At 47.2% G+C, this 13,475-nt stretch overlaps 2 protein-coding genes and 2 long non-coding RNA genes across 5 annotated transcripts in view; 3 read left to right on the forward strand and 1 right to left on the reverse strand.

Moving 5' to 3' along the window:
- The window catches only part of LOC123507327 (methionine-R-sulfoxide reductase B1-like), a 32,590-nt gene extending 28,356 nt beyond the window's left edge, over nt 1–4,234 (forward strand). Inside the window, exons 2-5 of one of the 2 annotated variants that reach the window (XM_045260091.1) lie at nt 2,116–2,360; nt 2,675–2,847; nt 2,974–3,170; nt 3,291–4,234. In XM_045260091.1, the coding sequence (XP_045116026.1) occupies nt 2,122–2,360; nt 2,675–2,847; nt 2,974–3,170; nt 3,291–3,443 (762 nt within the window). In that variant the 5' untranslated portion in view covers nt 2,116–2,121 and the 3' untranslated portion in view covers nt 3,444–4,234. Of the gene's footprint in view, nt 1–2,115; nt 2,361–2,674; nt 2,848–2,973; nt 3,171–3,287 lie in introns of both variants that reach the window. The other variant, XM_045260090.1, reaches the window with a different exon arrangement.
- The window catches only part of LOC123507332, an 18,776-nt gene extending 5,524 nt beyond the window's left edge, over nt 1–13,252 (reverse strand). Inside the window, exon 1 of the long non-coding RNA XR_006675639.1 lies at nt 10,695–13,252. This is a non-coding gene — a long non-coding RNA (uncharacterized LOC123507332). The remainder of the gene's footprint in view (nt 1–10,694) is intronic.
- LOC123507331 lies at nt 776–13,260 on the forward strand. The gene is made up of 2 exons (XR_006675638.1): nt 776–1,248; nt 8,490–13,260. It is a non-coding gene; the product is annotated as an uncharacterized LOC123507331 (long non-coding RNA).
- LOC123507321 (RNA-binding protein 25-like) lies at nt 4,374–6,981 on the forward strand. Its single transcript, XM_045260082.1, has one exon. It carries the CDS (start codon nt 4,458–4,460, stop codon nt 6,207–6,209), a length of 1,752 nt encoding a protein of 583 aa, XP_045116017.1. The 5' UTR covers nt 4,374–4,457; the 3' UTR covers nt 6,210–6,981.
- Nucleotides 13,261–13,475: the final 215 nt, after the last annotated feature.

Here is a 13,475-nt window from a genome sequence, read left to right on the forward strand (position 1 = left end):
GGGGCATAAGAGAGCCAGCAAGTCTATACATTGGGCTTCTATATAAAAGAACACGTATTTATTTATTTTATTTTTATGTATACCATGTGGGCTTTTCACGGTACCTCCTATCTCAAAGCCCCCTAGGAAACCGTCGCCCCGAGTGAGGAAGCCCAACCTACACTCGGACCGTGGAATAGGATTCGAACCAGTGCGCTTGGAGACCCCTCGGACCACAAAGCATGGTTCCACTGTACCATCAACCTGTCATTCTTTCTATAAGCTTCTGATATTTTAAAAGCTCCCTATTGACTCAGCATTTGAGAGAGAGAGAGAGAGAGAGAGAGAGAGAGAGAGAGAGAGAGAGAGAGAGAGAGAGAGAAATATTCCCTTATAAGCAACTAAAAAAATATAAAAAGCAAGCAAACCGGTTTCTTGCTACCCGTTTCTTCCTCCTCCTCCTCCTCCTCCTCCTCCTCCTCCTCCTCCTCCTGCAGTAGTAATCATGCCCCTGTCAATACCACACGCCCGCCACCGCCTCTGGGCACTTCTGGAGGGGGCACGGAGGGAGGGAGGAGGGCGTGGCTGTACTTAGCAAAAGATTCGTAGATGATAGTAGTGGTGGTGGTGGTGGTGTAAATAGAGAGACAGTAGGCCAACAAAAGTAACACCTACGAAAAGAAAGAAAGAGAGAGGGAGAGAACAATAGAAGAAAGGGAGAGAGGGAGAGAAAACAAGAATAAGAGATGAGAAGATGACAGGAAGGAAGAAAGGGAGAGGTGAGAGAAGAGAAGGAAGGTGGTAGATGAGAGAAAAGAGAGAAGAGAAGGAAAAGGGAAAAGACGAAAGGAGAAAGGGAAGAATGGAATCAATGAAAGGAAAGTGAAAGATAAGGATTGGGGAGAAAGATAAAGAGGAGAGCAGGCAGGTGTGAGAAAAGACACATGAGGAGGAGGAGGAGGAAGAGGAGGAGGAGGAGGAGGAGGAGGAGGAGGAGGAGGAGGAGGAGGAGGAGGAGGAGAAGGAAAGTGTTTACCTGCGAAGAAAACCCATTGAACCGTGAACACACACACACACACACACACACACACACACACACACACAGAGAGAGAGAGAGAGAGAGAGAGAGAGAGAGAGAGAGAGAGAGAGAGAGAGAGAGAGAGAGAGAGACTTTTAGATTTTTTATAGCGATGTTGACACTGAGACGCTGTGGAGAGAGAGAGAGAGAGAGAGAGAGAGAGAGAGAGAGAGAGAGAGAGAGAGAGAGAGGTATTATATGAGAAAAACAAAACAAACTACAAAAAAGAAGAGGAAAATAAGAAAAAATGTGATAAAGAAACTAGACTGAATGAAGAAAGAAAGGAAAGAAAGAAAAAGAAAGAAAATAAAAGATAGTTTCCCATTTTCTTTTCTCACGATCATTATTTCCCTTCCCTCCTTGACCTCTCTCTTTATCTCCCCTCACTGCATTATCTCCCCTCATTCCTCTTACTCACCCCTCCCATCACCTCCCCTCACCTCACTATCACTTCCCCTCACCTCCCCTCATCATCTCCCCTCACCTCCCCTCATCATCTCCCCTCACTTCACTTTCACCTCCCCTCATCTCCCCTTACTTCAGTTTCATCTCTCCTCACCTCCCCTCACTTCGCATCATCTCCTTTCACCTCCCCTCATCATCTCCCCTCACTTCACTCTCACCTCCCCTCATCCCTTCATCTCCCGTTACTTCATTATCACCTCCCCTCACCTCCCCTCATCATCTTCCCTCGCAAAAATTAAGAATATTTGTTTTTCATGTGCTATTTTTCTCATAACACCTTAAAATCCCAAAATTTAGGTTGTTCGCTCTATATTCCCTTAATTTTCCCTCATTTCACAAACATGAACCACAAAAATTAAGGATATTTGTTTTCCAGGTTCTATTTTCCCTCATATCATCTTTTTAAACACCCCAAAAATTTAGGCTTTCCTTCACAAATACACTTAAAATGAAAGACATTTATTTTTCAGGACCTAATTTTCCTTATAACACCTTAAACCCCCAAAAATTAAGGTTATACGCTCTTTAATCCCTTATTTTTTCCTCATTTCACAATCACAAACCACAAAAATTAAAAGCATTTGTATTTTCAGTTCACGATGGAACCCCGAAGATTTGGTCTCCGCCCCGTCAACTCAAACACTCCTAGAGGCGCCCCTGCCCCCTCCAGTAACCCCGGCAGCACCTCCTCCAGGATACCAAGGGCGTGGAAGCCTCAGGGACCTCAGCAGACCCAAGGGAAGCCAAGCAGGATACTCAAGAAGGAGGAGAAGGATGAGCTGTTGAGGAAACTGACCCCGATGCAGTACAGAGTGACGCAGGAAAAGCTGACGGAGAGGTGAGTGTGTGTGTGTGTGTGTGTGTGTGTGTATGTGTGTGTGTGTGTGTGTGTGTGTGTGTGTGTGTGTGTGTGTGTGTGTGTGTGTGTGTGTGTGTGTGTGTGTGTGTGTGTGTGTGTGTGTGTACTCAGTAATATTTCCCATCTGCAATGAACAAAAGTGAGCGAGATAGCATGCACCTTACCAAACATACACACACACACACACACACACACACACACACAACAAGCCCCACCATGAAAGCCGTATTAACACCTAACACCTTCCTCTTCCTGCTCCTTCTCCTCCTCCTCCTCCTCCTCCTCCCCGCCAGGCCTTACTCCAACAAGTACTACAAGCACTGGGAGCGAGGCGTGTACTCGTGCGTGGTGTGCGGCGAGGAGCTGTTCCAGTCACAAGCCAAGTACGACTCTGGCTCAGGGTGGCCCTCCTTCTTCGACATCATCGACAAGGACAAGGTGTCACTCAAGCAGGACCTGTCTCACGGTGAGAGAGAGAGAGAGAGAGAGAGAGAGAGAGAGAGAGAGAGAGAGAGAGAGAGAGAGAGAGAGAGAGAGAGTCCATAGGTAACAAAGGTGATGGTGTGAGTGAGTGCCTTTATCGTCTCCGCAGTGGGCGCCAACCTGCTGCTGCTGGTGTGCAACCCTTCCCTGGCGCGCACCGAGGTGAGCTGCGCCACGTGCGGCGCACACGTGGGCCACCTGTTCGAAGACGGTCCCAAACCCACCGGCAAGCGCTTCTGCGTCAACTCAGCGTCCCTTGAGTTTCGGCCGCAGGGCCCCGTCACCCTGCTGCCCCTGGACCAGATCGTGAGTGAGGGGCGCCTGGGCGGGGCATGGGATGGGGGAAGAGAAGTGGTCATAGTGGTGATGACATTGGTCCCTAGTGTGTTCATGCCGTGCCTCACACCTTGTCTCTCCCAACAGCAGCAGCAGCAGCAGCAGCAGCAGAAGACGTGGTCGCCGCCCTCCGAGCCTCTGGTGCACCTCGCCTCGCCCACTAACTCGTGCTCTCTCGGGGCGCGCATGTGCTTCCGAGTGTCCAACATGGACGCCTGCGAGGCCACGCCGCCACAGTCCTGAGACAAGCCGCCCGGTCCCTGCGAGGGACAAGACGCCGCGGAGCCTGAGGAGGCGCCCGCGGCACAGCCTGTACATAAGGAAGCAGCCGCCCAAAAGGTAGGAATCAAAAAGGTCACTCTTGTCGTGGACGAGGAGTCGCTAAGGAAGCCCAAGCTGTCACCAGTGAGCGAAGAGGAGTCCCTCAGGAAGCTACGCACCAGGACGGACTGGCTCACCACGCCCCAGAATGTGCAGGACATCGTCACCAACCGGGAGAAGCTGTCGGCGCGGGACAGGTTCTTCCTCAGCACCGCCTCGCCCCCCGAGACCAGGCGCGGCCCGCTGCCCGCCACCCACGCCCCGCAGGCCGCCACAAACGGCACCAACCTCAACGACGCCGCCACCAGGATTCCCGTGAGCCGCGCCAAGCCCGCCAGGACACAGTCAGACCCCAACAACAGGAACGCCAGGCAGGCCGCCAAACAGACGCCGCCGCCACCCAAGGGCGTGCTTAAGAAACCCAAGCGCGAGGTGAACGGCGAGGAGATCGACAATAGACCCAGCAGCGAGACGCGCCACGTGGCCAGGGACAAGGACACCAAGGACGCCAAAGACACCACGGACACCACGGACACGCCGGGCGCCAGACACACGGACAGCTGCAACAACCAGCAGGTGATCCCTTACGACGCCCCAGAGACTCCAGTCAGCAACGGCAACTGTGAGTCCTCGCCACTGCCGCCCCCAGAGCCCGCCCAGCCCCCAGAGGCCTTCCAGGATGCGACGCAGCCCGCCTCTCCCCTTCGCAACACAATACAGCCCCCGATACCATTCCAGGACACCACCAAGACACCCCTTCCCTCCAGCGACCCCCCGCAGCGTCCCACGCCCACCAAGAAACCCGCCAAGCCACTGAGGGGCCAGCACGCCTCCTCCAGACTCCCCAAGCCACACCATGCCTCGCCCTCACCCAAGTCTCCTCAGCCCGCCACACCCCGCGCGTCCTCCCTCCCCACCATACAGCCCACACCGCCCATGAAACCCACGCAGCCACTCAAAGACACAGCGCTGCCCTCTCCGCCGTCCCACGACACAGCGCAGCCCTCACGACTCCTCCCCACAGCGACACAGCCACCGCCAGAACCCTTCCGTGACGAAGCACAGCCACCAGCGCAGCCACAAGCCGCAACACAAGTCACTGAGCCTCCAGCACACACTGTATTGTCATCACCGACACTTGAGGACACGACACATCCCCCTCCTACCCCCTTCAAGGACACCAAACACTCCCCTCCTACCGCGCAGCCCCCCCAGCCCTTCAGGGACGCCTCACCACCACCTCAAGTCGCGGCGCCCCCTCAGGACACTCAAGTGGAAACATTGAAGCCTGCAGCCGAGGAGACGAGGGTTCCCGAGCCTCGCCAGCCTCCCAAAGAGACCTTGATCAATGGCTGGGGAGAGGGGGAGGCGGAGGGAGAGGCAGACAGGGAGAATGAAAAGGAGAAGCTGGAGAAAGAGAAGGAGAGGGAGCGAGAGAAAGAGCAGAAAGGGGAGCGGGAGGCAGAAAAGGCGGAACACGGGGAGCAGCAGCAGCAGCAGCAGAAACACTCGTGTCGGGACAGCGCGTCGAGTCTGGAGGGCCTGGACCGTCCCACCAGTGAGGAGTTGAGCCTCGACGGCCTCATGAGCCAGGACGAGGCCGAGAAGGCGCCTAAGGCCAGCAAAGTGTCGCGCTTCGTGAGAATGTTCAACCGGCGCGAGGTTAGTCAGACGGAGGCCAGCTTGGAGCGTGCCTCGGGCCGAAAGACTCCCATCCGTGTGTGGGCCATGTGTCTGCAGGCACAGAGCCCCAACAAGGACGACGACGACGATGATCTCGAGTCCTCCAGCGAGGTGATCAAGAGCGAGCCTCACCTGGACCAGTGCCCCTCGGGGTCGCACAAGGGCGCGGCACCTCCCTGGGGTGACACATCCAGCCTGGGGGACGTTCACACGCGCCACTCCCTGGACAGCATGGCGGGTGACGTGGAGGACAAGCGGCGCTCCCTCAACATCGAGGTGGAGAACAGGAGCCTCATCAGGAGCAGTGGCGGCCGCCGCTCCTTCGACAAGCCGCAGAGCCGCGCCCGCCTCACCACCAAGCGCTCCAACACGCTGGAGGACATGGACGACTCGCGCCACGCCGTCTCCAGGTCATCCAAAACTCTGCCAGCCAAGCCTACTTCTGCCGCCGCAGCGGGGCGGGAGGCGGCTCCCAACACCAGCCCCTTTTATCGCAGGTTCTACAGCCACTGTATGATTCTCCCCGCCAAGAGGCGCAAGCGTGCCAAGAATAAGAACCGCGACAACATGGAGGACAGCAGCTCGCAGGGCAAGGAAGAGCCGGGCTTAGCGGGTGGCGGCACCGTGGCACAAAGAGATAATGACGCTGGAACTGGCGGAGAAAAGGAAGAGAGTGAAGAGGCGGGCAAGGCTGGCGAGGGTGAGGGCCAGGCAGTGTCTCCTCTAGCGGACTTTGAGGATGACTTTGACGACTCCCCGAAAAGACTGCCGGTGATGGACGGCTTCCTGGCGGAGATCATGGAGAGTGTCACGCTCATAGAAAAGGAAATGACGGAGGACGAGGCTGAGAATGATGACGAGGGGTCAGGCGGGGAGGCAGCGGCCCAAGACAACACAGATGAGGATGAGGAAGAGCAAGAGAGGAGGAGCAGCCTGGAACTCCTGTCTGATGGCAAATCCAGGGTCACCTCCCTCATATCGAGATTCGAACAGTGTGGCTCGTAGTGCTAAAGCAACCACCACCACCACCACCACCACCACCCTCCCGTGGTGTACGTAACGCTGGTTTGTGTTGACTACTATTCTACTCCAGGCGATGTAGTCTTGGTGGAAACGTTTGGGATTCCTCGGCAGCTTACTGGTGTGACTGGAACGTTTTCAGGGTATTTGTGGACTTGTAGATATAATAATGGAAACGTTTGAGTGTTCCTGGTGGCTCAAGTGAAAACGTTGGTGAATTTCTGGTGATGTACATGAAAACGTTCGTGAATTTCAGCTGGTCTATGTGAAACGTTCGCGACTTTCTGGTGGCTTATGTGAAAACATGTGAGGGTATCTGGTGGCTTAGAATGAAAACATTTATGACTTTCCGATAGCTTAAGTGAAAACGTTTGAGGGTTTCTGTGGCTTTCACTGAAAACGTTTAATAATTTCCGATGACTACTTGAAAACGTTTTTTTAGGGTATTCGTGAAGCTTATTTGCATCTGTTAAACGTTCGGGGGTATATGGGGTGCTTGATAGCGTCAGTGAAAACGTTTACGGGAAGGCGTGAACACGTGGTTGAAAACGTTTCGGAAGATGATTCAAGATCAACTAAAGCCTTCGAATTGAATGAGTGTCTGGAATGAAGCTCAGTAAAGAGCCTTGGATTGAATGAATGAATGAAGATCCTGAGTTGAATGAGAGTCTTCAATTGTCATTTATTAATCTTGTATGGAATGAAAAGCAAGTTGTAAAGGAAAGGTTAGAACGCTTTTAAGTTTAGTGACTGGAAATGAAAAGGAAGATTCAAATGACACTCTGGAATGAAAGTTTCCGAATGGCTCGTGGTTCAGTGAGTGTCTGGAACTAAGATCATTTAACCCTTTCACTGTCATACGAAATAATACCAGGTGATTAAAAAGAATAGATTTTGCAATTTTTATCGAGTTCAACCCCTTCAGTACTGGGACACATTTCTATCTTGAGATTTGTGTACGATTAGACTATTTTATTGACATTAGAAAGGATCTATGGAGGTCAGAAGATTAATGACCACAGTCTTCACTATTTTAACCCCTTCAGTACTGAGACATATTTTTACCTTGAGTTTTGGGTGTGATTAGACCGTTTTATTGACATTAGGAAGGGTCAATGGAGGTCACAAGATTAATCATCACAGTCTTGACTATTTTGACCCCTTCAGTATTGGAACACATTTTTACCTTGAGTTTTTGGTGTAATTAGACCATTTTATTGACATTAGGAAGGGTCTATGGAGGTCAGAAGATTAATGGCCAGAGTCTTCACTATTTTAATCTCCCCATATAAGTTTCTGAAGCTGTATAAAATCACTAAATAGTAAGAATAAATATGGAAAGGCGTCATGGTACTTAAGGGGTTAAAGATCCGAGATGGCTATAGAATAAAGGTAATGTGACTGGAAATTAATGAAAGGTGTGGTTAGTGGCAGTGAAAGGGTTATGGTTCTTGAGGTGAATGATTCGTTGGTTCATTGGTTCGTGTCTCAGCCCTGACCAGTCTTCCTCTCTGCCTCACTCCGCACTCCGCCCTTTCTGTCCGTTACTCACTAGGGAAGCGTCCGTGAGTCTGTTCATCGTACGTACTGACTCACTGTTCTTACTGGATTCGCTTCTAGTCAGTAATTGCGTCCACTTAACTTTGCTGTTTGTTATCGATATCATTACTATTATTATTATCATTATTATTATTTTTTTTTTTCGGGATTTCTCTCAACGGACGAATATGATGACATTTCAAGCCATGTGTTCTCTATTATTATTATTATTATTATTATTATTATTATTATTACTATTATTATGACGACACAAGGGAGACAGGCAAGAGAATGCAGTGTTATAATATACAAACAAATATATACAAACCTATATCCATCTGCTTATGTCCATTTCAACAACAATTTATAAAGCAAACCAATAAAAAAAAACAATAAAAAATATAAACTAAAGGGAATCTGGAGACTTTTTTGGCACTGCCCTGAACATCTGACTTCTCTGTACAGGGCGACGCCACCACCACCACTACCATCACTACCACCACCACCACCCACGGCTCATGAAACACCTGCACCGCACCTCCACTACTCTCTCAAGACTCTAGTTGAAGATACACTGGTTTTTTAATCGTGTTTTTACGGTTCTAGAGACGGATCAGTGAGGTTTTCATATTATTAATAGGGGATACAGTATTGAAAACAAGGTTAATATTCTCTGTGGCCTTTGAAAATAGTCGTGGTGAGAGAGCTATATGTTCACTGAGCCAGAGAGAGAGAGAGAGAGAGTAAAGACGTAAAGTAACTCTAAAGATTAGTGTTGATTTCCATGTACGCACACGCAAGCACACACACACACACACACACACACACACACACACACACACACACACACACACACACACACACACACACACACACACACACACACACACACACACACACACACACACACACACACACACACACACACACACACACACACACACACACACACACACACACACACACACACACACACACACACACACACACACACACACACACACGAATCCTCCGACCGGAAACGAAGTGTTGGTCTGGTTCCAGCCACTGAGCTGCCTTCATAACGAAAGACAAAGCAACACAGACACACACACACACACACACACACACACACACACACACACACACACACACACACACCCTCCAGCCGGGAGTTGGGTGTGGCTCTGAGTCTAGCTGGGCGGCTCCCCCCTTGATGACGTCACATATATACGTTACGCAATTCATTTTGAAAATGAGGATTCCCAAAAAGGCAGCTGGAGACAAATGTTATAAAAATTCTGGCTTGTTATCAATCAAAACAAAATATTAAAATATAAAAATATTGCCAGGATGAAGAATAATAAAAATATTTTTAAAAACATATTAAATAAAGTATTGGAACATCGACATGCTTATAAACAATTTTAAAGCCCACCAATTTCATTCAGCAAGGTCGATAACGTTTTTTAAAAATTATAACTATTATTTTCATGCATCAAAACCTGGCAACACGCAGAATTAAAAAAATAATTATTTTGAAAATTACGTTGTTTACAATATTAACAGGGATACATACTAATTTTAAAGTCCACATATTCAACTTTTCAGGAGCCTTGCACACTTTTTTCATCATAAGGATATTTTTAAAAACACAAATACTTCGCTATAACCTAAAATAAAAAATCACAGATACCTGGAGGGAAAATTTTTACGTATTTTTGCCCTCTCATTGAAGTCCTAAACACACTCCAAATCACCGCGCTTCACTCAACTCAAACATGGAAGACACGTAAAACACAACGAACTATCATTAGAAACCCTTAAAAGGTACTTGTGACTCGAAATAAATTAACGGAGATAAATATGTATACAATAGTGGAAGTCGATGATCTGGGACCGGCAGAGCATTTTGGCGGAAGCCGCTGATGACGTCACGGCCCGGCCTCTTCTCTTCACTGGGCTTCCATAACATACAAATCAGGTAATTGCAGATAATTTCAACAACGTACATGAAAGATTAGGGCTATGGCTCCACTTTGTGACCTGGCTGGCCTGTAATGAGTAAGAGATGAGACAGATAATGGCTGAGAGAGAGGCAGGGGGTCGGTGGATTGGTTTGTTGACGTATTGAACACTTGGGTTATTCGGCTTTTCAAGTATCGACATGCGTTAGTACACTGATATGTTGTCCTGTTGTGAGGCTCTGATATGGCAGCACTGTGGAATGATGAGCTAAACCAATGTATTACTTACGTTAGCAAAGACTGTTTGGCGGCGGCTGTCCGTGTCACCAGCGGGTCCAGTGACCCACCCACACACCGCTGTCCTCTTTTGTGTCCTCAACAGTATATAAATAGGAAACCTCTGATTACTGAGAGGCTACCCACTATTTTCTTCGTTGTTATTAATGCGCCTTCGCCTCTCTCACCACCAGCACTGAGTCCTGCCAAGCTGCTCAGTGCACAGTGCTCACAGCCTCACACACAAACTTATGGCTAGCCGGACAAGATGACAACCGCGAATCGCGACCCCTTTGCACGGAAGGCGTTTGGCATTCGCCACAGTCAACAGGAATACAATAATGTCTTTACATATGTATACATATGATATATCAACAAATAGGTACACTCACATATGTATGTTTGTAAGTATGTATGTATGTACGTCGGCTCCCCACTTAATGAAGCAGTTTTCTTACCTTTATTTCAAACAAAAGTGACATCTGTCATGGTTTTTTCATGGCAGTTGTCATTGGCAACAGCTGTTTTGACGTAGGCCAGCTGGCCTGTCTGGCTGTCATTTTATTCCGTACGTGTGTATGTATGTATATATCAAAAGGAAACAAACCAGGCATATGATGAACAGTGAAGTATTAAAGAACGATGTTTTATATATGTGTAAGTATGTATATATTTCGAATGATGACTTGAAAGAATCTCGCGCGTGTACACACACACACACACACACACACACACACACACACACACTACAAAAAAATAGTTTTCGCAATACAGATCCATGAAATACACAAACAAGGTAAATATTAAGTGTGTAGGGTGGGGAGGGGGGAGGAGGAAAAGGGGAGGTATACGCACGTGTTTAAAGATCCAACTATTAACAAGCGCGCGGGTTGTTCGCTAATCTTCTCTCAAGCTAAATTTTATCGTTATCTATTTAACGTCTCTCCCACTCCCTCCTACCACCCTCCCTGTGTGTCCCCTAGCCCTCCTTGCTGACCCTGAGTTCTTGTACCTTCATTAAACAACAAGAAACTACCCAGTACATACACACCTACTCAGCGGCCGACAGTATACCACCCCTCTGCCTCACTACTTTCCCTCATTTCACCATCTTATACTCACCATACACGGCGGGAATTTCCACAGGAGCACCATGGATACACTATCACTCTTCACACACACGCACAACATATTATCAACACTGAATTACGTAAAAAAGAAGATTATACAAGCAGTGCCCGCCAGCTTGCCCGTGTTCCGTCTGCTCGTCACCTCGTCTGACATAAGGCGGGGAACTCCCTTGCGTTTGAAATACCCCTTAATTTTCTTTCAATTTCCTGCGTGCAATTTGCCTTATTCTCGTTATATACACTTTGAATATGTCTTTTATTTCAACTGTTCTCCTCACACACGTTAAAGTATTATCTAAGGCGCGGAACTCTCTTGCGTTTGAAACACCGCACTTAATTTTCTTTCAATTTTCCGCATGTAATTTGCCTTATTCTCGTTAAATACACTTTATATATGTTTTTTATTTCAACTGTTCTCCTCACACACGTTAAAATATTAGTATTTTTTCCATATATTATCATGTCTACCTACCCGTAGTGTTAATTCTAATGGTATATTGCTTTCCCTCACCTCAATATTCCCAATCTGTCCATTTACTATTATTCTTGAAGGTTCTATGCATTCAGTTGTTGTATTAGTTAATAGAAATATATAAAACGGGCAAGAAATTAAAGGTTGATATCATTTTTAAGTGGTTCCATGAGATGCCAAGACTGTCATAGTTTAATTTGGTGGATATTTTCAAGCCTGGACCAACAGAGGCATAATATTAGCTATGGATAAGGTGCGAGAGTCTTCACGTTCACAGAAAATAGTGTAAGGAAATAAGGGAAGCTGTGAGAAGCAACCAGACTTGAATATACCAACCCTTGTATGAAATATTGTTCCAAGTATGTTTATTGAGTATTATGAAGCTTGGGCAGATAATATATTGGACAGAGAGGTATGAGAGTTGCAGGAAAGTCACGTAAATATAAAAATAGATAATAATCTTGAGAGGAATGAGAAGGAAATTATATGTATGGATGAGTTACCATGAAATAACTTGAGGAAGGGCCAGGTAAAGAATTCTGGTGCTAATCTGGAACATGGTGACTACAGAACCTTGACACCATGTACAGTCCATTTTTCCATATCTACACTGCATAGGAAACCAGAGAAGAATCTGAGAATAGTTATAGAGACTCAGCAAAACACACCATGCAGTTTTTTTCTCCATCTCCATCATATAAAGTTCCAATGACAGTGTGATATGAGAGAAGTCTTGGGTTAGAATGAAGGCAAACTGGATACAAATTGAGTTATTAAGCCTGTGTAACTATAACTTTAGGCTGATTCTCTTTACATGTGTCTGTAGTGGAGTGTGGTGAAAGGCAACCAGTGTGTTAATACATGTGTGAGAGGAGGGAGATGAGAAGGAAGGAAGAGAGTAACCAGTGAGAAATGTGTTAGCCAGTGTCAGTGTCTGAGAGGAGGGAGATGAGAAAGGAGGCAGAAAGTAACCTGTGTAAGGAATGAGTTAGCCAGTGTTGAGTGTGTAAGAGGAGAGAGATGAGAAGGAAGGCGGAAAGTAGACTGTGTACGAGGGATGAGTTAGCCAGTATGTTGAGCGTCTCAGAGGAAAAATATGGGAAAAGAAGGCAGAGAAAGGCAGAGAGTAACCTGTGTGTGAAGGATGAGTTAGCCAGTGAATGTAAGAGGAGAGATAAGAAGGGAGACAGAGAGTAACCTGTGTGTAAGGGATGAGTTAGCTAGTGTGAGAGTGTAAGAGAAGAGGGACAAGAAAGTAAGCAAAGAGTAGCCTGTTATTGATTGTGTCTGAGAGAGAGAGAGAGAGAGAGAGAGAGAGAGAGAGAGATATGGAAAGCAGAGAGTAACCTGTGTGTGAGGGATGAGTTACCTAGTGTGAGAGTGCAAGAGAAGAGAGACAAGCAAGCAAGCAAAGAGTAGCCTGTTATTGATTGTGTCTGAGAGGAGAGAGAGAGATGAAAAGCCGAGTAACCTGTGTGAGAGTCAATAATACGTGTTCATCCTGCATACTTGTCAAACCAAAGTATTTCTAAGCAGCCTCAGCTTTGTATCACTGGTGGGAAGTCCTATGTGTAAGTTTTCATGTGTTGTAGATGCACAAAGGAAAGTACTTTATATTTTGTGTACAGAGTTAAAATGAATCTAAGCTATATAATAAACTGAATATTGAACAATGACCAGTAATTATTATCCTGAGAGAGTGAAATCAGTGACAATATGAACAAAGGAACATGAAATAAGAGAGATATATACCCTTCCATTATCTACAGTGGTAATATGAACATAGGAACATGAAATAAGGGAGCCATATACCCTTCCAGTTACCTACAATGCTGATATGAAGACAGGAACATGAAATAATGAAGCCACATACCCTTCCAATTACCTA

The sequence above is a fragment of the Portunus trituberculatus genome, chromosome 22 (genome assembly GCF_017591435.1).
Source record: "Portunus trituberculatus isolate SZX2019 chromosome 22, ASM1759143v1, whole genome shotgun sequence".
Classification (NCBI taxonomy): Eukaryota; Metazoa; Arthropoda; class Malacostraca; order Decapoda; family Portunidae; genus Portunus; species Portunus trituberculatus.